This window comes from Drosophila rhopaloa, unplaced genomic scaffold (genome assembly GCF_018152115.1).
Source record: "Drosophila rhopaloa isolate 14029-0021.01 unplaced genomic scaffold, ASM1815211v1 contig_115, whole genome shotgun sequence".
Taxonomy (NCBI): domain Eukaryota; kingdom Metazoa; phylum Arthropoda; class Insecta; order Diptera; family Drosophilidae; genus Drosophila; species Drosophila rhopaloa.
The window spans coordinates 7,738,015-7,762,027 of record NW_025334990.1 but is presented as its reverse complement, the minus strand read 5'-3'; the positions used below and the strand labels follow the sequence as shown (position 1 = coordinate 7,762,027).

The 24,013-nt window shown below is 44.9% G+C and overlaps 1 protein-coding gene across 10 annotated transcripts; it reads right to left on the bottom strand.

The window, feature by feature from the left end:
- Positions 1-169: 169 nt before the first annotated feature.
- On the bottom strand, positions 170-23,887 carry LOC108051311 (probable lysine-specific demethylase 4B). 10 transcript variants are annotated; one of them, XM_017133369.2, is made up of 9 exons: positions 23,137-23,865; positions 10,632-11,158; positions 10,224-10,562; positions 9,845-10,167; positions 9,516-9,775; positions 9,037-9,396; positions 8,041-8,430; positions 4,281-6,534; positions 170-1,910 (listed from the first exon to the last, which is right to left on the bottom strand). In XM_017133369.2, the coding sequence occupies exons 2-9, from the start codon at positions 11,061-11,063 to the stop codon at positions 794-796; spliced, it is 5,475 nt and encodes a 1,824-aa protein (XP_016988858.2). In that variant the 5' UTR covers positions 11,064-11,158; positions 23,137-23,865; the 3' UTR covers positions 170-793. The 10 variants fall into 10 exon arrangements, with proteins under 10 accessions (XP_016988858.2, XP_016988859.2, XP_016988864.1 ...); XM_017133370.2 differs by lacking the exon at positions 23,137-23,865 and adding an exon at positions 14,088-15,467; XM_017133372.2 differs by lacking the exon at positions 170-1,910 and adding an exon at positions 2,223-2,340.
- Positions 23,888-24,013: the final 126 nt, after the last annotated feature.

Sequence of the window (24,013 nt, the reverse complement as noted above, 5' to 3'; positions counted from 1 at the left end):
TCTGGTCTCGGGGTGCACAAATAAGAATGGTTAACAAAAATAAATAAATAGATTGAGAACTTATTGAATAAATACTACATGAATTACGTTGCATAGTTGCCTGTCTATCTCTCGTTATGCAAGGAACAAATTATATTTATAAGTAGTTGTAGAGAACGCTCACGTAGAGTTACAAAAGTCAGTTTTCCTTTAATAAAACGAAACGTTTCTCTCAGAACTAAATTAGGCTAAACATATTTTTGCCCGCTCTGTAGGCAGGTCAAATAGTTACAACTGGTTTGGGGTGTGTGTCTCGTCTTTGCACTTAAACGTTTAATTTAGCTTAGGCGTAAAAATAATTTAACTTTACGATGCTCTTAAGTATGCCTTGAAACGTACCTAATTGATTCTTCCGCAACACCATTCGCGTGTGTGACTGTGTGTTGAACAACATTTGATTTGTATTCTTGTAGGCATTTGGTTTTTGAATAAAAAAATAAATTTTGTATGCACATCCAACATTGTGGTAATATCAGTTAGTTTAGCTTGGCTTATGTTTGAGTTATTATTCATTTTATTACAATACAAGCATTCCTTTCCCATTTCCGGCAATTGGTGGCCAAATGTGACGATTTTTAACGTGTTCTAAAATCTAAACACAAAAACGTTGCTGACAGAACAAAGCTTAGCTTCAGCTTTGTCCCATGAGCAACCGAATCACGGCTGAATCTTTCTGAGCGTTTTAAAAGAAGTAAGTGGTCGGCATTATGGTGGCACTGTTCAAAAATCGACCCATTTGGCCACCCATTAGCCCCTACGCGGCGAACAACTGAGCAGCAGCAGCAGCGGCGGCCTGTTGCTGTTGTTGCTGCTGCTGCTGTTGCTGCTGCTGCTGGGGAGTGGTCGCCATGATGGGAATGGCCGTACCGTCAGCCGTGAGGAGCAGGGTCTGCGTGGCCTGGGGCGTCGCCGTGGCCTGGACCTGGGCCGTCGAGTCGTTGGTGGCCATGGCCACGTTGCCCGGCAGAGCAATCAACTGGTGCTGACCGGCTTTGCTGGGATGCGGCACCTGGGTGGCGGCGATTATGCTGCCGTCGGCCGATTGCAGGAGGATGGTATTGGGCGGGAGATTGAAGCAGGTCACCGTACCGTTGGAGGCCACTGTCTGCAGCTGCAGTGGAGGCGGCTGGGGGGCAGCCAACAGCATTGTGGCCCCCGTTGTGGTGGCCCCGTTGTTCGTGCTGCTCAAGTCGAGACCATCAGTGGTCGTCGCCTCCTGCAACTCCGACTGCTCCTCGCTGGGCTCCTCGTCAATTATCTCCTCGACCAGATCGTCCTCGTTTAGCTCCTCAATGATGTCATCCTCGTTCTCTAAGTAAGCGGAGGCCTCAACGCCGGAGCTAACCAGGTTGACGGCGCCCGGCGGCGAGGGTGTGGGCGTGGGCATGGGCATGGCCAGGTAGTTGTCCCCCGACTTGGCCGTCACGGCCGTGCCCTTGGGTATGCGGAACTTTCGCAAGATTTGGGCAGTCGAGGAGGACAGCGCATCCAGAGCGTCTGTATCTTCGTCCAGGTCGTCGTCGTCGAGTTCCTCGTCATCGGCCAGTAGCTCTTCCTCGGCCACAGGCTGCTGCTGCTCCACAGAAACCGATTCGGGTGCGACGATAACTTGGCGCTGGTTGCGATTGGAGGCATTGACGCGCACCAACGTGACGCCTCCGGTACCGCTTCCTGTTCCGGCCTTGACATTCCCATTGAGGATGCTGAGGGGCGGCTGCTTGGTGGCACCACGAGCGGCCAGCAGGATGACAGGAGTCTTCTTTGCCGCCGGCTTGGGGCCATTGCTTGCGCTGCTGCTCACCACGGCGGCCACGTTGTTAGCGGTGGCATTGTTGTTACTGGTGCTGCCACTGCCATTGCCATTGCTGCTGCTGTTGGTGTTGGGAGGAAGGATTGCATTAGTCGCATTACTAGTGGGAGACGGCACATGGGGCTGGATATGGGTATTGGACATGGGAGAAGTTCGGCTCGAGAAGGTGACAAAGTCGGCGAACTTGTCGACGAAACTGCTGCCGCCGCTGGTGATGTTGCTGCTGCCGCTGCGACTGCAACAATTGTTGCTGTCGGCGAGGCGAGCACGGGCGTTCGCCTGCTTGACGATGATTTCTTCGTAGTAAATGCGATCCGCTTCCACTTGGCGACGCTGCGAATCTTCATGTGTTGTGTTCATGTTCATGTTCTTGTTCTTGTTCTGATTTTGATTCTGATACTGATTGTTGGTGGTGTTCTGGGTTCTGTGATTGCTGGGTGTGTATGGCCGCTTGAACATTTGTTTCTGGTTGTTGTCGTGTTTAGAAGAACCTGTTGTTGTTGTTCATGTGGTTGTTGTGGCGCATGATTATGAATTTTTGTGTGCAAATCATAGGGAATAACACAAAAACACAAACAACAGATGAACGTAAAATGTTGTTGGGTGAAAAAAGAAAAAATAAAAACAATTTGATTAGCATATTTGCTTGATTCTTATTTTGATTTGTGTTAGTTTTCGTTTTTGCTTTCGTTTTGACCTCTTTTTATTTAATTTAGATGTTAGATATGCTTAAATCAAAGTTAATTTTGGTTAGTAAATGATAATGACACTTATGACTGGTAGCTTAATCGAATGTAGATGTGTGGCGATTTTGTACTGTTTAGTGATTATTAGCCATTTGCACAGACACTTATACGGAATTTATGTGCAATTTTTTAGTATGAGTATCGGTTCAGGTAGTTCCCTAAGTTTTGGTTTTTTAGACGAGTGGTAGTCAATGAATCGATGGTTGTTAGGATGCAGAACCCAAGGTATATTGGTCAATTACAAAACAAAAAAATATTATGCAAAACAAAATATAAACAAGAAAATAAAGCGTATAAACAAAAGTACACATACCTTTCACTAAATGTCCAATTTTAATATTTTATATGTTTTTATATTTTTTGTTTATTGTTTCTGTTATTGGGATGTGTTGGAGATAGTTATTTGTTTGTTGTTATTGAGTCTCGGTTTTCGATCGGTGCTGTTCTTGCACACTCACACAATTAGTGATGATGAATGAGGAATAAGTGAATCAACGAATGAGACAAGACGGGATGTCCTCAAGCAATTGAGTATTATGAGTATGTGATGTGACGGATGTAAGTACACAAATGTTTCGATAAGTTTGTTTGGTTTGATTATTCATGCTTGGCCGCTGATCTTGGCTAACATTGAAAATGTCTTCCATTTGCGTTGCTTTTGCTTGGGGATTATGGATAGGGTTTTCGTTTGTTTAGCGATCGTGTTGATTGCAAACTCAGCGATGAGTTTTTATTTCATTAAATAGAATTTTTGGTACTTTGGCTGCAGCTGTCTGTGGCGGTCGATTGTTCAGAGAGCTAATAGCACTGCCTCTGATATATCGTAGCTATAGTTATAATGCGTGTTTTTTATTTGGGCGAGTGTTATATTGTTGGGTTGTTGATTTGATTGTTTGATTGATTGATTGATTGGTTGGTTGGTGGGTTGGTTGTGTGTACATAAAATAAAACAAGAGAAAAAGAAAGAAAAAGAACAAAATTGCATTGAAGTATAAAACGTATTTGAACACAAGTTTTTCTCGAAACAAAAAGGAAACGAGTTGGTTATTATGATTAATTTTGGGGTATTAATTGGGGGTAATCGTTGGCATATCATTTTACAAGGAAGCAACAACAAGCCACACAAGGAACAGTCTATTGGCAATAGAGTGCAGTACCTCAGTGGGTTCATGATTGGTAAATAAATAAATGCACAAAAATCAATTCATACGACTAAAATACAAACTGAAAAACTCTGTTAAAGGCTACAAAATAATACAAATACGTAATAACTAAAGATTTACATAATGAATAAGATAAGTATAAGAAATATAACTAAAGTATGCATAATCCTAGTTTAAAACTAAACAAGTTAATGCTTAATGTATCCCCCTTATTCCCCCTTTTGTTCAGTTTTAGTGTTTTTGTAGGCGGCCATCGGGTGTTCTTAAGTTTTTTGGTAGTAACTACACCGTCGTTGCGCGTCTCTAAATACGTGAAAGGAAGATCAGCGTCGCAATCGCAATTAAAGGGTTACGGAGGCAGAGATAGCGTTATTTTGAGAGAGTTATAGATACAGATGCAGAGATATAGTACAGATATATATACAGAGCGGCAATCTAATCGAGCGCGTTACTTTAAGAGAAGTCGGGCAGACAGAGGAGGGGGTGGGCTAGTAGGTTCGGTTAGTTGGAAAGAGCGTTTACCTAATTTCTTTGGTTTCCAGCAGCGACGAGGTGTTCACATCGTTCACCGCATTGATCATCGAGGTGGGCGAGAAGGGCAGGTGGTACATGGAGGCGGTGTCCAGGGCGTAGGCGTCCCCGCCCTTGATCAGCAGCTCGTTCTTCAGCTCCATGAACTGCTGGTGCGGATTGTGGTGCGTGGCGAAGGGCTGCTGCTGAAGGAGTTGCGTCTGCTGGTGGTGTTGCTGCTGGTGGTGCTGTTGCTGCTGCTGGTGGTGCTGATGTTGCTGGGTCTGCGCGTCCAGCGCGTTCGCATTTAGCGTGGGCTGCGCGCCGGCGTGCGTCGTGAAGGTGTACTGCGAGTAGGGACACAGGTCGCCCAGCTCGGCCGCTTCCAGTTTGGGCTGGAAGTTCTGCAGGCCGTCGGGCGTCAGGATCTGGTAGCTCTGAACCGTGCCGATCACATGCTGCTGCTGGTGCTGCTGGTGTTGTTGCTGCTGCTGCTGCTGCTCGGCCACTGCCGGAGTGGCCGCCGCCGTGGAGCTCAGATAGGTCACGTTGTCCAGCTCGTAGTGCGGCTGCTGCTGCGACTGGGTGGCGGGCTGCTGGGGCTGTTGTTGTTGCTGCTGGGTCGTCTGATATGTGGTCGCCGTGGGCTGCTGGCGCTGTGCCTGCGGCGCCGTTGCATATATCGCCTGCGTTCCGTCCAGTTGAAGCGGCACCAGGTTGCCGGCCTGGTCCTGGATCATGATGCTCTGCCCGTGCAGCTGTTGCTGCAACAGCGCCTGCTGCAACTCCAGTTGGTTCGAGTAGATCAGCGTCGTGGTGGGCGCCGCCGCCTGTCCGCCATTTGGCGTTCCTGGACCTCGCTGCAGTCCCACGGAGCTGGTGGCTCCCGGATTGGCTAGCGCCAGCTGGGCCCCACCCGGCAGGATCATCCCGCTGAAGTCCAGCGAGGGCAGCGTCTGCAGCTGGTGCTGCGGCTGTGCGGGCGTCGAGGGAGCCAGCGTGGTGGTCAGGCTGTGTTGCATCGGCTGCTGTTGCTGCTGCGAGTGACTCGCACTAACCGGCGTCAGGGCCAGGGAGTCCCCATTCTGAACGTCGTCCAGCACACTGTCGATCTGCGCCAGGCGCTTCTTGGCCGGTGTGTTGGCGTCGCCGGCCTTCGACTTGCGGACACGCGGAGTGCGGGCGGTACGCGCTCGCTTCGCCGGCGGACCATCGGCCTTCAGCGGCGTCGTGGTGGCCGAGGGCGGCATGGGCACGTCGCCGTGCTTGTCCTTCTTGTGCATCTTCATCTTGTCGGGACGCGAGAACTCCTTGTTGCAGATGGGGCAGGCGAATATCTTGCGGTTCTGGCCCTCGTGGAAGAGGTAGGCGTGCCGCTGGAAGCTGTACTTGTTCTTGAACGTTTTGAAGATGTCGTTCTTGGCGCAGACCAGGCAGTAGGCCACGCCGTCGATGATGTGCTCGTAGCGGGCAATGTCCAGGCCACGCACGCTCATCTTCTCCAGGTACTCGCCCTGCTCGTCGTCGGCGATGACGCGCGTCTTGCGCTTGCGCTTCTGCTTGGCAGCCGCCGCCGATCCCGACTTGGGCACCATCGAGTTCATCAACGTCGTGGCCGAGCTCTGCTGGTCCTGGCTGATCGTGTAGCTGGTGGTGCCGGCTGCCTGTTCCGCCGCCTCGGCCTCCACCTCCGCCTTGATCACCTGGTACTCCTCGTACTCATGCTCCTGCTCCGGATCGTGCTCGTGCTCCTGGTCGTGTTCGAGGCTCTGCTCCTCGTACTTGACCTGCAGCAGACCGCTCTCCTCCTCGTCCTCCTCGTCGCCGACGATCCCGTGCTGGGGCTCGTACTTGATGATGTCGGCGGCCACGGCGCTGCTGCCGTTACTCAGGCAGTCGCTGCTGCCAGGCTCGCTCTTGAGCACGTGGTACTCCTCGTACGTGCTGCCGTCGAACTCGATGATCGTGCCGTCCGTGTTGACCAGCGCGGTGGTGGTCGTGGTCGCGGGCACATTGCCCTGGGGCACGGGAACGGGCGTTGGAGCGGCGGAACTCACTGCCGGCATTCCGCCGTTGTAGTTCTCGAACACTATGGTGGTCGGGGTTTGTCCATCCTCGCCGGTGGTGGTGATGTAGTGGTAATGTGGCTGTGGCTGCTGCTGTTGCTGTTGCTGCTGGGCGTGGGTGGCGGTGATCGTGTCCACTCCGTTGGTGTTGGCGTTCGTGTGCAGGATGGAGGACGAACTAATAGTTGTGACCACATTGTCTTTTGTTTATATATTTTTTGAAAATACATATTTGGTTTGGTTCATAAAAGATGTGTTTGAATGTAATATTTGCATAAATCAATAAATCAATTCGTAATCGAAATCGAAATCAATCAACAATTCACTCAAATCAAGTTCGGATAAAACTAATGTAGTGCAAAATGAAAGCTAAAGACGGCCAAACAATTGCGTGCAAGTGCCACAGATGGGAAGCATCTGCCGCACTTACACGTGCCGCCTGATCGAATCGTTCGGATATAGCAGCATTACAGGATATATAGATAGAATGTGAGTGAATTGGTTTTTGTTTGTCGGTAGAATTTGTGTTTTTACTTAGATCTACTTTACAGCAATCGTAATCGTAACTCTGGTACAGTACTCGCAACTCAATACGTACTAAATAAAATTAAATAAATAATCGACTTGAATAACTGAAGGTGGGGTTACAGGAGGACAGAGCAGAGGATGAAACTGGTGGTGTGTTGGCCAACGTTGGTCAGACTCCTCCACTTCGGAGGAGCTGAGAACGGAGTGTGTTTGTGTTGTGTCGAAAGTGGGTGAAAACAATAAGTGACGTATAGAAGGGGGGATATAATAGTGTCATTGCTAAAAATAACTAAATCATAAACGCAAATCTAAAAACTATGAGTTCAATTACAAATTTGGCGCTCAAGAGCTGCCCAATGTCCGTCACGCGCATGGTCAGCAATTTCGGTTTGGTTTCCACCCTTGGGCGCCAAAAGTTGAATTGCAAAATCTTAAACTAGCTAATAAAGTAAAATAATACGTGAACAACAATTTTTGAGCCTTTTTCGACGCGCTTTGCACGGAGTTTCCTCGGTTGAAATGATTTGTGCATTTATCTATGTGATAGTTCCAATATTCATGACAATTCGAGAAGAGACAGACACAGACCTGGGGAAGGGTGTCGTAAATTAAAGACGAGCATGTAGTGTGTGGATCAGTCGAAAGCGGTTGTTGTTATTAATTGGGCGATGCGATTGGATTTTGATATTTTGAGATTGGTCGGTGGTTAATTGAAGAGTTTGTCGCCTTTTCTTTTCTTTTCTTTTTTTTCTTTTCTCTTTTTATTTTTCGGGAGGGGCAAAGGTGTGACAAGAACACGGCAAATGGAAGTCAACTTCATTGTTTGTTCTTATTCGAAACATTCGCTCTAAATGGCGCGGTTGAATTTTGGCACAAAACATTAACAAATAATAAAATCAGTATTAAATGTCGGATGGCAAAAGATGGAATGGAATGGATGACATGGAATTTCTGTGCGACACTTACGAAACAAAACATTTGATTGGATTCGAATTTGGCCAATTCGGATGACGGTCAAATCATAAGGGGGTGAGTATTGTATTTACAATGAGCGGTTAGTGGTAATAGCTTTAACTGAAACACCAAATACGAGTACACAAGAGGGTTAAACCATACACAAAGACTACAACCAACAAACAAATAAACATAAAGCAAACAAATTCAAGGCAGACACTTACCGGCAACACTAGTTGCAACATTCTGTTGCTGCTGCTGCTGCTGCGGACTACTGGCCGTAGTTTGATATGAAGCCGTGGCGGCAGTTACGGCATGTCCGTTTGCATCACAGAGTATTTCATTTTGCAGCTGATAGACATTGCCGTCCGTACTGCCGTACTGTTGCTGCTGCTGCTGTGGAATGCCATTAAGGGTATTGGCCGCGGGCAACATGTTGACGTAGACAATCTGTTGCTGCTGCTCTTGACTAGACTTGGATGTGGATGCTCCTGCTGCTTCTCCTACTCCTGCTCCTGCTGCTCCGGCACTCGGCTGACTTAGTTTTGGTATCTTTCCCTCAAATTTACGCGATTGTTGCATAAATTGCAACGACGGCTGCTCCTTTTTGGCATCTGAAAAACGGCAATCGGTAGAGTTTAGTGCTTGATCAGGCCACGATTTTCAGTGATTGTGATTAAATGCGGTTGGTATTGTTATTGTTGGTGTAAACACACACACACACACACATGGACTCTGGGGGTTTTCTGGGTGAGGCACTGCGATTGGATGGGGTAATGGTAGTGAGTAGCCAAAGCAAGGGAACGAGTGAAGCAGATTCTGGGGCGGCAAAGCAAGAAGAACAGGCCCAGGCAGCACCAACACCTTGGATTCGGTTTAGTAAAACAGTTTTGGTTTTTGGTTAGTTTTTAGCATAGATTTAAAAGCGTGATCGTATATTTCTCTGACGCACTCTTACAATTAAAACAAACTAGACGACTTATTTGTACATTAAACACAAAACGAAACGATGAAATGTTGGTCAAACAGATTAAGACATGAAATTTTGAAAGAACCGAAAGACAACGAAGAAGCTGTAAACAGTGGAATGATGTTGCTAGAGGAGGGAATGTTTATGGGGCATTGGGTTTAGTGTATTTTGGATGGCTTGGAGGTGGTCAGGTGAAGCTGTGATTATGTGGATGCAGTGGTGCAGTGGCTGCTTAAGCTGCTGCTCTCACCTCCGCTGCCATCTGCTGCTATGGTTAGTGTTGGTGTCACAGCTGCAATTGCTGCTGTGGGCGATTTTGCGACAGCGACTGTGGCTGCCGCCGGCGATGTGGCACTAGAGTCCTTTTTCCGTCTCGTCGGAGTCTTGCGGGGCGTGCTACTGGCCTTGCCCCGCCTTGCCCCCCGCGACGTCGACGATGTCGAGGATGCCGGCGATATGGAGCGGTCGTCCTTGGTCCGCGGACTGCGACCTCGACTGCTATTCCGCGAGTGCGTCCTGCGTTTCGACGCCAGCCAGTCATCATCGTAGTCGGCATCGTACCGGCGCTTCTGCTTGCGCCGCTTGAAGTCCTCCTCCTCGTCGTCGTCTTCTGTCAACGGGAAGATTCAACAAACAAAAGAGAGGGAAGAGAAAACAAAAGCGAGAAAAGGGAGAGATTATAGCTCAGCTGGGGAAGATCGACTCAAGGGCACCTGCCAACCCACACACCTGTGCCGTCGTCTATGTACTCCAACAGCTCCTGCTTGGTCTTCAGGTCTGCCGGACTTTGCAGGCTCATGGCGTCCTCGTTCGGAAAGTCGCCCTCTTCTACGCCCAGATCTCCGGTGTCCAGTGTGAGCACGCTCTCTTTCAGCATGGCCTTCACATCGTCGGGCACGTTGGGATTCTGCTGGATTTCATCCAGATCCAGATCGGGATTACGCTCCTTGAAGCTCTTGGCCTTGGTGGGGTTGCATTGCTTTTTCATTCTGGGGGAGGGGGAGTGGTATACAAGAATAAGACACACTTGAAAGCCCAGGAAAACCAATGAAACCTACTTCTTATCACACAGCAAGACATCTAGGTGTGGTGGCAGTGGAGCGGCGCTGGGCACCCCGTTCATCGGATCCTCCGGATGCCTCCCAACGTCGCGTCCCTCCATCCACAGGTCGTATCGGTCGTTCTGGAAGCGCTTGACAAAGGTGTCCATCGATATTTTGACCATGTCATTGCTGCAGGTGCACTGCACGGCCCGCTTGCCATACTCGATCCAGCGCTCCATGGCAAAGTTGGTGGACTCGGCACAGTTGAAGCCGTGATTGAAGCCGGCATGGTAGCCAAACGGAAACGTGATCATGATCTCGCCCGCCTCCTGCGTGATCTGCAAGAGCCGAATTTAGAACGGCCACTAGGCGGGAATACAACTGATTAACGCACCTTGCTGACGGGCACGTCGTGCTGCTTGAGAATTTGCGGTGAGATGAGCGTCATCTTGTGGCGCAGATAGGCGTTGCAGTTCTTGTAGCTGGCCGGAAAGTACTGGTTGGCCACCTTCTCCAGCTTGCGACCGCACTCCGGCGGCACCACGTACCATGTCTTTGGCGCCCCAAAGTGCAGGTAATTGATGGAGTACAGGTCCATGTCCTCTGTGTGCCATGCAAAGGTCGTCTTCCACATGCCAAAGTACAAGTAAGCGGTGTTTACACCGTCTATCTGTATGTTGTAGTCCTTGTTCACATAGTCTAGGATAGTGCCCAGCCGGTTGATGTTCCAGCTCTGCAACGGCAAAGGCAACGAATCGTCAACGGGGAACGGAAACTCAAACACAAGCCCTAATCAACTTACATCCTGGTCGGGATCTGTGATGCTACCGCTGACATCTGCCCCGTAAATGGGTGCCACATATGTTATGTTCTTCCAGTACTTTCGCTCCAGATCCTCAAAATCAAAGTGTTTGGGAGTGGCATAACGTTCGGTGCTGGCCAGATCACTGAACTGCTTGACCGTCAGTGGCTTCTTTTGTATGTTTATTTGCTGGTAGTAGCCCTGTTTGCCGGTAACCACCTGGCAAATGGGCGCCGGAATTGTGACGTTCAGGGCATCCAAATCGGCGTACCCACTACGTCGTGGCACCCACTCCGGTGGAGGCACCACCTTCGCCAGACCGGCTTTGTGGGCGCCCTGAGACTCCATGTAGGCTACATACTTGGGAAAGTCCTTGAACTCCTCCCAGGTGGGTCGAAAGACCATGATGCGGGGCACCTCTGACATTTTCATTTTTCTCACAGCTTTGTTTTCGTTTTATTCTGAATTGCCTCCTTTTGTACTCTTCGAGACACCTTTCTCTCGGAGTCCGATGCTTCGATCTGGAACTGTGATAGAAGCAGCATTAAAACTCCGTACTCCGTGCGGCCCATTAATCTCGGGCAGATGCCTGGCCCGTCCGCCCGACTGCCTGCCCCGTCGCTAAGCGCTCAACGATCGGATCGGCTGCCTGTCAGAAAACAAACAGAGAAGGAGCACAGGAACAGCTGCAACTTTTCGAGGTTTCTTTTTAATGGGCGCGGCAGCGACAACAGCAGGCAGGCAGGCTGGCAGGAGAATAGAGGCTGGCAGGATATGCAGTTGCGCTACCCCTGCCCTTGTCTTTTGAGTGGTTTTCCTCCTGTGCTAGCAGGCCCCTTAATAACCCATAGGAACCCATAAAAAGTGCAATGATCGTTCTTTTGATAACCTTACAAACTAGAAAGAAATGTTGTAAATTGAGTACATATACCACATTTCATGCAGAACTGGCTGAAACGTTTAGAGTTTGGGGAATAAGCTGGTTTTATGGAAATGATACAAGCTGAAAAGGTTAAATTCATTTGAGTTTCTTACCAATATTTATTTAATGATTAAAGCTAAAGAAGTTATATTAACAAAATGTATTAAATTAATAGAACACAATAAGCAAAAATAAGAAAGCAATACACAAATAAAACGTTTTAGTCTGGAGGCTTGATACTTAAAGCTGTTTTATAAAACATAATAAGTACATAAGTAGTTTGCAGTGCATCCTTATTATAAACAACTATTTATTTCATAAACAAGAAAGGAAAGCTAACTTCGGGCGGAGCCGAAGTTGAAATACCCTTGCAGAATATTCTGCAAATTATATTCTCCAAAATCATTCATAATGCATTCTTAATACTCATAAAAAATCCCAACTTCCTAACTTTAAAAGCACCAAAGTTATATCATTTCCAATCGTTCAGTTATATGGCAGCTATAGAATATAGTCGGCCGATCCTTATGAAATTTGATATGTCGGATTGATTAGGCAAAAATAAAACCCATAGAAAATCCCAACTTCCTAACTTAACAAACACCAAAGTTATGGCATTTCCGATCAATCAGTTATATGGCAGCTATAAGATATAGTCGGCCGATCCTTATGAAATTTGGTAGGTCGGATTAATTGGCCAAATATAAAACCCATAGAAAATCCCAACTTCCTAACTTAACAAACACCAAAGTTATGGCATTTCCGATCAATCAGTTATATGGCAGCTATAAGATATAGTCGGCCGATCCTTATGAAATTTGGTAGGTCGGATTAATTGGCCAAATATAAAACCCATAGAAAATCCCAACTTCCTAACTTTACAAACACCAAAGTTATGGCATTTCCGATCAATCAGTTATATGGCAGCTATAAGATATAGTCGGCCGATCCTTATGAAATTTGGTACGTCGGATTGATTGGCCAAATATAAAACCCATAGAAAGTCCCAACTTCCTAACTTAACAAACAGCAGAGTTATGGCATTTCCGATCAATCAGTTATATGGCAGCTATAGGATATAGTCGGCCGATCCCGGCCGTTCCGACTTATATACTGCGTGCAAAGGAAAGAAGGGTGTGTGCAAAGTTTCAATTCGATATCTTTAAAACTGAGAGACTAGTTCGCGTAGAAACAGACAGACGGACAGACAGACGGACAGACGGACAGACGGACAGACGGACAGACGGACAGACGGACATGGCTATATCAACTCAGGAGGTGATCCTGATCAAGAATATATATACTTTATAGGGTCGGAGATGTCTCCTTCACTGCGTTGCACACTTTTGACCAAAATTATAATACCCTCTGCAAGGGTATAAAAAGGTCCAATTAGGAAGAATTATTAAAGTTAGAAACATAAATATAGCTAATAAAGGTTTATTCCTACATATGTAAAGGCTTCTACCATTAACATTTAATTCAATTAAAATGTGAATTCTATATAATTTCTAGCAGCAAACATGATTTGCTTGTGCTTTCTAGGACCACGATAATTAAACGAACTCTTAAATCCAAAAATTAGTTAGTAACTTTAAATAATACATTTGGTAGTTTTCACAAATAACAAATAATTATTTCTAAGTTCAATCAGTTAAAACTTTAATTTTAATTTATTTATCACTGAACCAGCGAACACCACAATTAATTATTCTATCAGGTAAATTTTCCTATAATTTCATCAGCAAATGAAACAAAGATTCTCAACTATAAAAAACATTTAAATCCATTGTTTAACACATATTTAGAAATACATTTATGCATGTGGGTTAAATGAATAGAACAAAAATAACAATTAAATAAGTCATGCATTGATGAAAAATTTCGCTGCCTGTATTTCTGTATACGCTAAAGCCTCCCAAAAAATCACAATAAATCAAGCTGAAGTGGATAATTAATTATTGAGTGCCAGGACGAACCGTTTTCCCCGCGGCAAGCCATTTATGCAGATCGAAAACGCCCAATAAGCCAATGACACAAATCCGGCGACATCTTTTTCCCAGTCAATACCAATGGTTTTCCGTTTGTTTTTCCTATTTTCCGCACAAGCAGACTGGAAGCTCTGCAGGCCGGAGGAGTAGCGAGGATAACGATAACGAGGACAACGCTGTGCGAGACATCCCAGAGAACTAGATGAAAATTTACGCAATTTTTCGGCCACGCAGAAAACTGTACCACCACCCGAGGATTTCAGAGAGCGAGGACACAAAAAGGAGCGAGAGAGAGTAGAGCCGACGATGGTGGGGAAGGGGAGGAGTGAGGGGGGCGATGACGAGTGCGCAAAACTATTTACTAGTTACAAAAAGAGAGCGAATGGGAGGGAGGGAGCGAGAGACAGTATGCAAAGGAGCGGGCAGGATATACTCGCTACAGAGGGGTTTCAAAATGGGCGAGTCGCAATGCGGCGAGTACGTGTGTGTGTGTGTTTACGGATGTGTGAGTGTGTTTGTGAAAGGACGAAATTTAGAACTCACTTGTGATGTGCTTCGATGAGTTTTTTTTTTCTGCTTCTCTAGTTTATTCGATGCTCTCCGTGCGTAAATCCCAACAAAATGGCAAAAGTAATTGTGTGACTAAATGAGTAACGCTTGCTTTTTGTTGTTGTTCTATTTGCTGCTGCTGTTTTGCTTTTGTTTGTATTGAGTTGTAGTTTATTGCACATTATTTTATTGTGTATTTGCATATGAAACTTCTGCTCCTTTTTTAACTAACAGTAACTAATTTGCACAATTTGGATGTTTGATTCGACACTTGAAGCACTCTTTTGTTTTGCAATTCTTGTAGAATGATTTCGCTTTGGTTTTGGGTGGGTGTTTTATTTATTTTATTTTATATTATCCTGCAACATCTGATGGCGTCGTTGTTTTGCGTTTTACAGTCTTTGACTTGGTGGCAGCTCTCTCTTCGAGGATGTATATATATATATGTGTATGCGAAGGTACTAGCTAACGAAAAGCACTCACGACGGGCGCGACATGTCTTAGCGGTCTGAGCGGCAAGCGTCGACTGAACGGCAGTTCCATGCCAGGACGATAGCGACGCAGGCGTCGAAAGAACTCGCTCGCACACACACACTCTCACACGCAGAAACACGTACGCATGAGAGCGTTGTCCTTTTAATGCGAATGCTCTGGTCAAAGCATAATGCGAAAGGAAAATTGGTGTAGAGCAAGAGGGAGACGGCGCAAACAAGTTTGACAGGATAATTGTGGAGAGGGAAATGCAAGCCGAGAGGAAAACTGGCAGTTTCTACCGCTCCTCCTTTCCTTCATCCATCCATCTATCCATCCGTTCGTCGAACAATGCCTTTTCCCTGCTCTTTCGTTTCATTGCGAAAAGCAAATGTGGCGAAATGAAAAATGCATTTGCCATTTGAAACGCTCTCTCGCAGTGGGGACTTCCATTTGCCAACTCTCTCTAAGCAGTCAGAGAAATCACAAAGGACTTAATCCTCATTATGCATTGTCTTGGCCCGGATTTCGGATTTTGGCGAATATCTAATCTGGGACTTATGGATCGAGGATCGCATGTGATCGTTCGTAGGTAAACGAAAGCGGCAGGGGTTAGAGTTTAAGGATCCACTTGAGACGGGCATCAAAGATACTCTCTCTTGAAACGGCTTCATGTATCGGGCATTTAATAATTCAATATTTGTGAAATCATAGCAAAACCAACAAACAGGATATGGGTCATATATTTATTTGTTTGTTTTTAGAAAATACAATTTTGAAATTAAATTAGATTTTGTTATCCGTTAGTGCCCGTTTAAAATTCTAAAATATCCGTCCTATGTATCACATATTTTTAAACAACACCAATTTCTCTGTTTCTGCATATTTATAACATTCACTATTATTGCCCTTAAATCTCCAAAATTATTTAGCTCGCAAATTACTCATTACATATATACACTTTACAGAGAACAAATTAAATAAAAATTTAAAACAATTAATAACGAACAAGAGAGAACGCTATAGTCGAGTGCCCCGACTATCAGATACCCGTTACTCAGGTAAAGGGAGTGCGAGGGAGATGGAGACAGAAACTTTGATCACGCATAACTTTTTAACGAATGGTCCGATTTGAAAAATTTCTTCTACATTTCGATAGGTATTGATAAACACAATAAAACTGCATTTTTACTTTTCCGAAATATTTAAATTTTTAAAATCGTATATAAGCTATTGTGGGCGTTAAAGAGGGCGTGGCACCTTTTTGAAACAAACTTGCGCTGCGTAGGAACTCCTAGAATCTGCATGCAAAATGCCAATCTTCTAGCTTTTATAGTTTCCGAGATCTCAGCGTTCATACGGACAGACAGACAGACAGACAGACAGACGGACAGACAGACGGACAGACGGACAGACGGACAGACGGACAGACGGACATGGCTATATCGACTCGGCTAGTGACCCTGATGAAGAATATATATACTTTATAGGGTCGGAAACGCTTCCTTCTAGCTGTTACATACTTTTGCACGAATACAATATACCCTTTTACTCTACGAGTAACGGGTATAAAAATAGTTAGGCTTGTCCAGGACCGCCATGATTATACAAAATTACACATATTACATAAGTTTTAGCTAAAAACTTTTATAAGAAGAAAACAAAATATTTAATGACAGTGGCTATTTATTGATCACTGCTAATATGGAAGAAAATATTTCATGGCAGGGACCTTTAATTGCTCTAATTCCCCAAAGAATAAAATTACAATTTGCCAAATCCCTTATAATGCTCCATTTAATGGAACATGAGTTTCTGGAATACAAATTAGCACATCTGAAACAGAACAGCGAAGGATAACTGCAGCGAGTAATTACGTGATAGCGCTTCGATAACAAGCTTCTCCGCATCCTGTGAGCAGAAAACCCATACAAAAACCAACAGAAAATTATAAAACGAAGCAAAATGGGAGAGAGGGATAGAGACACAAATAAAAGGAAACCGGGCTGAGTAATTACAGCCGCATAAAACGGGGAAAGGAATGCCGCGGAGAACATAGTATAATTTACAACATGTCATCAGTCGGGCAACGCCTATGGAAAATGGAGCTTGGGGGAGCGGTTAACGGAGAACGAGACCGGCAGGATCAAAGCGTGACCAGAGTACAAAAGAATGGTCACACTGCCAAAACAAAAAGGTGGCGGGGTGTCATGTCCAAGGATCCTGGAAACTTGTTTCTCAAAAACAGCTCAGGCATAACGTACAGAGAGTACGAGCGTAAAAAGGACGAAATAGAGAGAGCTTGCAGGAAAGCAGCGAGAATGACCAGGCAGCGGCGGCTTCGACTTCCGGCAGGAATTACTCACTCACACACACACAAAGGGGCCGTGCTGCAGTTGTGTACACAATGTGGTCATTGACTGAACGGTAAAAAGCGAAAACAGGAACCAACAGCAGCAACAAAAACAACAACTGGCGATGACGTCGTCAACGAAGAACACACAGAGAACCGCCATAATGCGCGTCCCCTTTTTCCACATTCCCACTTTCCCCCCACCCAACCTCCTGAAATTTTATATTCCATTCCGCAGACACACACACACACATACAGACATTCGTCCTGTGTCTCGTGTGATTTCACAAAGCATTTCTCTAATACAATTTCTCATAAAATTTCAATTCGAGCTCCGCTCCGCCTCAGCTGCGACAACAACTACAAGATTATTTATGCTTTTTTCCTTGTTCCTGCTGCTTGTTGTAGTTGTTCCTGCCGCTGCTGCCAGTTGCCCGTTTTATATCCTTTTGTGACGCTAAGCACGCGCGTCGAAGCCGCACGGTGGGCTCAAATGTATTAATGGTTACATTTTAAATTTTCTACTAGTATTTTTAATCCTTCAATGTAAATTTGTAGTTTGGATGTACAGAGATGTACCATGTAAGATTAAAGTAACATAAGGAATTATTAAGATTAAAATAAAATTAAATTTGCATTATTTTAGACAACTCAGTCATATGTCCTTTTTTAACAAATTTAATATTTGCTGGTTTCTCCAGAAAGTATGCAATGAATTTCCAAAGACCTCTTATTTGATGGTCAGAACTCTTGAACAAAGCCTTTCCACTTGATTTTTGTGCAATCGAATTTTTTAAAATAATCTATTATTTGAAACACAATGAGCTATTGCACATGTATCTATAAAACTCAAAACCGAGGGAAATGTAATTTACATATTTAATTCATTTCCGGCACGAGAATTACCACTGTGCGGCGACGACAGGCATCGACCGAAAAGCAAAGCACGCGTCCCCTTTTCGAAGTTTCCCTTTTGTTGTCCTTTATCTCAATTGCACAACTGTTTGGCTTTGGCTCGTTTTTCTGCCTTTGCCGCTGGCCTTTGTTTTGTTTTTATGCTTTTCGTTCGTTACATTTTGTGATTCTGATGAGTGTGAGTGTGCGTGTGTGTGTCGGTGTCTAGTGTTCCTGCGAGTCCTTTTTTAAGCAGGCGCCCAGCTACAGTCGTCCATTCTTTTGGTTGTTGTTGCGTTGTGAGCTAAGTGAATAAAAAGCGCAGAAGAAGGAGGAGAATTCGAGGCGCATGACAAGTTTCCCGTCGCAGGCTTTCGGCGCACACTCGCTGCTCTCTCTCTCCTTTCTCTATGGTTCCCCCCAGCCCCGATTCTCTATTTCTATTTCTCTCAGCTGCAGCACGCCCAGCAGCTGCCGTCGCAATCTAATTAATTCTCCTTCTCGCCATCGTTCGTCTATTGCTCGACACTTTTCGCATCCCAGGACTTATTGGTCAGCAAAATGGCGGCCATGTGGAGCACAAAGCGGAAAGCGCAAGGATATATAGCGAATGTATAAACAAGGAAAACTTTTTAAGATGCCTATAGCCGTGCTCAAGTGGCAACTTGGCTATCCTGCCTGGGGAAAGTCGATCGGAGTAGGATGTGCGCGACAGGACCTTCGTTAGCACACACACCACAAACAGTATGTGCTCCAAATTAGGATCTATGGCACTGCATAATATAGAACGAGGCCACGAAGCACTAGACAAAATAACATATATACCTTTTAAGGCTTTACTCTTACTTTTTCGTATTTTCGATTTCTAGAATTCAGTTTCGAACAATTGTTTTACATTTTAATTTATTCACCGAATACATAATATAGGATTAATAGCGACAAATCAATACGTCTTATTTTCTATGTAGGTTTACTTTTTGTATAAATTAAATTTTTTTCATTTAAATTTTACAAGAAGCGTTTTATGGAAATTAAAAATGGCAGGCGATTTGTCCATCAGAGAAAACGTTTCTTAAGCAAACCCAGCAAAATGAAATGAAATCCCTTTGAGAATGTTGATGGGGAAACCAAGTGCAAAGATTGAAAATGTTAAGGGAATAAAGCTCTGCAAAGTAGGCAATAATTGCCCCAAAACACTCCAGAGTATCTACCTATTGCCGTAAATGCTAGCCTAAACCTTGCACAACACCATGTGTTTTAACCCCTTAACCCCAACCACATGACTTGAATAACCTCAGTCGGAAGGGATCGCACCACCCACCGGCGGCCAATGCATCGCAACCACCCGGCGGGGCGAGGACCTGTTGAGTTGACAACTTGTTCACACTTCAGCCACGGCTCGGAACCACCACACCTGACCTGCGGACTTCGGGCGGGATCTGTGCCAAAAGCACCACCTAGTCCGGGGGTATGTTTGGTTTACTTTATGAATGGGAGCGGGAGCGGATGCTCCTTGCTCTGCTTTAACTACCACCGAAGGTTCGCTCTGTTTTGGTTTCCATTTGTTTTTTTCTTCTTTTTTTTTTGGGAAAACCCCTAAATGTGACGAAGACGTTGTGTGGATGGATGACATGCCGGCACACGCCACGCCACCGAATCCTTATCCGTATCCGTTCCCGAGGTGGTGGGTTCAGAGGCACATGAACATGAACATGAACATGTCCAAGAGCAAGAGCGGATACGGTCGGTGCCGGTGTCTGCTGGGGTTGCTTTCGTTTGTTTACATTTTGGGGGGTTTTCCCAACGTCCTTGCACCTACGAGAAGGCCGTGCGGTTCGATGTGGTGCGTGCGTGTGAGCGGAACCACCCCATGCGCCATGTGGCCCAGAGCAAGTGCGCCAAAGTAGGTCGGTGGTTGCTCTGGCTCTGGCTCTTGCCCTGGTGGTGATTCCAAAAATATGCCCAGACATGTCTAAGGGTTACTGCCACTGCCACTGTCACAGTTCGGTTTTTGTTTATAAACATTGCGCAAAACAGCTGATTTTCGGCCATCCCCCATAAGCTGCGTCCCGCATTCCGCTCCACATCCCCCAAAAGTCGGCACTCCGCAAGGATGAATGGTGCTCCAGGCGGAAAATACTGCATCACCTGCATGCCGAGTTCTTAATCGGAGAGCTAGAGCTCGGGCAGGCCAGCTGGCTGGCACAGCAGCAGTCCCGGCCCTTTGCAACCGACAGATGTCGGCCGTTAATGGACGTTCGTGGGCAGGCAGTCCGACGAATTGCAGCCGGCGTTGAGGCATTGAGCGGAGCCGAGGTGAAAGGACAAGGCAGAAGGGATCGAGAACGGGCATAGCTGGCCTGCTGTTGCATTGATTAGTTCACGGACGGTACTGTTGTTAACATCTGGTCCGTCGTCCCCTGCTCATCGTTCATCGATCCTCACTTGGCATGTGCCACGGCCCAAATGACATCTGCCAGCTGCCTACTACTCGTGGGGCCCCAATGCGAACGATTCTATCTACTCGTCCCCGTTTGATAGTTCCAGTATTTTAGTGCGATATCGCGGTCTTTTTTGCGAGCAGGTAACGGAAAAACCTTATTTAACAAGAATTATGGACGATTCGATGTTGTTTGTAAAGAATGACATCCTTTGTATTGCCTCAGTTGTAAGCCAATTGCCCTTCGTTACACAACAAAAAGGCAAAAAACTTATCGGTATATAAATTGAGATAACAAAAATGTCGTTTTTGTAATTTGAAACATAACCGTATTGGCTTGTTTTTATTAAAGCCTCAGGAAGTTATTTTGTTTAAAACCGAGCTTTGAAAAAACTAGAATCTCGATGTCGAGAAACTTCAAGCACAACAAGTGTAAGCAATTCAAATTTTAGGTAAAATCGAAAATATTATTGTTGTAATTTTTGACTGAACCGAGACAATATTATACATTGTCATGTTTTTAATAAAACCAAATTGGTAACTGATCAGGTAGCATAACCGATATGCTGGCTCCATCGCCAGCTGCTTCTCCAGCATCAGCATTAGCGTCGGCATCAGCTGCCCGACCCCACAGGATGCCTTTCCAATGCCCGAGCAGCCAGCATAAAAAACTTGCTGCAAACGCGAACCAAACAGCTTTCCAAAAAAGAATTCTCCCAGCTGTAACTGGACACCGCAGCCCGTAGGGATAAGAATTGGGAATGGGAATGGGGACTGGGATAAGGTCGAGCACAGGAAGAGGGGAACGATTGCCCCAACTGGGAAAAGTTTCGAATTGCGTTTCGAACAACTGGCTTAGGGAACGAAACCGGTATGTGAACGGGGCCAGGACACGACTGCGATCGAAGGCGATTACATACAATTTACGAGAAAGGAGCTGGGGATAAGAGTCGTCCAGAACTGTAACACCATTTGAGACTTCCGCTTTTGGCTTTCGTCAAAAAGGAAGTGCAAAATGTCGCTGAAAATCACGGCTTCCCTGTCGTTTCGCATTCTGTCTGTCCCGGTGGCAGCTGCATTTTGCCACCGTGTTTGCGCAGGCGTACGTTGAACCCTGTTCCTTTAGAAGCCGGAGGCAGGTAAAAACAGACGCAGACAGAACGGCAGATGTTCAAGAGTTCTTCACAAGTCCTTTTGTCGCAGGTCAGTTGCTGCCTCTAGAAGAGTTGATTTTCGTTATCCTATCGGTGTCGGAGGGCACGACAAAGGCTTGTCAAACATTTGTTTACTTTTGTTTGCTTAGAAGAAGTCATTGCCTCGAATGTAGGGGGGAGAGACTATTAAAACCGCAGCTGCGATCAAAATAATGCTCTAAACTGGCCAGAAATTCATGAAACCTTCTTATAAGTGTATTAGAGTTTTATCTTACATCTCTCTCTTTTCGAATTTAATGAACCAAGGTATAACTGAGTTTATTGACATTAAAAATTTGAACCGCACATTGAAAAAGAGTCCTTAATTATACTTTCCACCCAACTAGCAGAAAGTACGAGTACTTTGTAAAATGAACAATAAGATAATATTAAACCAGAAGCCTTGTTCATTAAAATCATTGCCAGCTTTTTGGTGCACACTAAATGTTACACGACAACATTAAATGCCATATCCTGCTCTTAAGTAAGCAGATGTAAATACACTAGTGTCCAGATTTTATATTCGCGTTAATTACTGTCTGTAATAAAATCAGTAGTTTACCTTAAGGAGGGCTTATTATAATTGTTTAATGTAAAATAAAAGAGATGTGTGCGCAAAAAGAAATTAACTATGGAAAGCCAATGCTTACATATATGAACCGTTAGTTTGGCCAGATCAATACCGATCCGAAAGATTTTCGAACTTTCTAGCGCACACTATGCAAATATACTATCAGGATGAAAGATATATGAATGAAAGCTTATGGATGTAGCCAAAATGGTGTACAAGCATCATATTAGTCAACATGGAGATATATGCATAATTCTTCAATTTTAAACCAATCATTCATATGATATAGAAATTCGAAACATTAGGTTTTTTACTTGATCCTCTTGCACATTAACAAATTCTATTGGTTTAGGTTCATATAGACTATCTTGGATTAATACACAATTCAAATATATCAGTCAAATTAGAGTTTAATTTGATATATTCTAATGATGAGTTTAAAGAAAGTAACTACAGACATTAAAAAAAAAATGTAGAGAACGATGTGAGAACGGCTTGTGAGATTTTGACTCAATCTAATTGGATTTCAATGGGTTTCTTCTATTGCAGCTGAATGGCAAGGATTCGTAAACGTTTTTATAATGCTATCTTAATAAATACAAAAAACAATTTTCGTAAAAATGTTTCCCCCACTTGAAGATGGTAGTTCTTATCTCGTCAAGGATTTAATTACTCAGTGATACTAAAAATTAAAAATTGTGACATTACAAAAAGAGGAAACCATGAAAGTCTTATTGTATTTTCTCGTCTTCATGGTAAGCTAAAAGTAGGTTAAACTGAAAAATCATATGGAAATGTATGTACAGTTTAAAACCTGCTTTAAAGTTACCATGTATACGGAAAAACAGGGCTTAAAATTGATCATCGAATTTTAATAAGTGCCATTCGCAGTGCTACTAATACGTCTCTGACTGTGTTCTTATTGGAAAGAAAGAATGCTCGGCTAGCGAATTTGCCAAGTTAATGGAATTAATTCGGGTGCAACTGTTCCAGCAACAGAGTGGGTGGCAGTGGGTGGTAGGGAGGCAGCCCCGGTTGGCGAATTGAAAAATCGATTTTGCACAACTGACTCGCTGCCGCGAATCGCCATTGGGAAAATAGGAAGCCGATGGGAGACTCACCCGATTGCTGCTGCTGCTGCTTCTCCTTCTCCTCCTCTGTTCACCTTTGGTGGGCGTCTCTGGAGGATGTGGGCACGTCACGCACCTGTATTTTCGCGTATTCCAGGCAATCCGCACTGCCGGTGCAACGGAATCGGGAATCGAGGAATCGGAATCGGCGTACGTGACCGAGAAAAGGTGCACATTCACAATGGACGCAGACGCAGTTTATTTACAATAGATTAGCTGCGCGGTGCACATGTCTGAGTGCGTTGTTGTTGTGGTTGCTATTGCAATTGTTCTACTATAAACGTTGAATGCCCCTCCTTCGCGGCAATAGTTTTAACTTTTGTAAATATTTGGCAGCGAAACACTCGCCATTCCTATAAGATGGCTGCTTATCAGACGCTTCGTCTCCAGTTAAAGGAACACACACACTTGAAAGGAAACATTTGCACTGGCGCGATACCTTGTCACTGGGGGTATGTTTATGCATCCCCCGATCTCTGGCTGGTGCCCGTGTCCACTTGTCGTTCCACAAAAGCACAACACAAATTACACCAGTTTATGTATTTTTCGCAAAAAATCTAGCCATGATGCAAAAACACCAAAAACACTGTGACCGAAGGTGTGACCAGATCCGTGCAAGTACTTCAAACCTATTTTAAATACCGATGCAGTGCTAACGAAATCATAATAGTGTTGCCAAGCTGAAACACACTAAGTCGAGCGATACAAATAGCCAAATTAGCTATAAACTAATTATTTGAACAGTTACTTATTACATAAAAAATTACTAATGCATATATATTAAATGAAAATTACATTATTGCAGATTGCAAATTTAAACTCATTTTGATTCGTTCGCTTTAAATCTTAAAAATTATTTGTGCTGTCC

Coding starts and splice junctions, on each gene's coding strand:
- LOC108051311 (XM_017133369.2), bottom strand. CDS start 11,063: ATGAAAATGTCAGAGGTGCCCCGCATCATGGTCTTTCGACCCACCTGG. Junction 10,168..10,223: donor ACGACGTGCCCGTCAGCAAG/GTGCGTTAATCA, acceptor CGGCTCTTGCAG/ATCACGCAGGAGGCGGGCGA. Junction 1,911..4,280: donor CTGGAAACCAAAGAAATTAG/GTAAACGCTCTT, acceptor CAACACCAACAG/CAGCAGCAATGGCAATGGCA.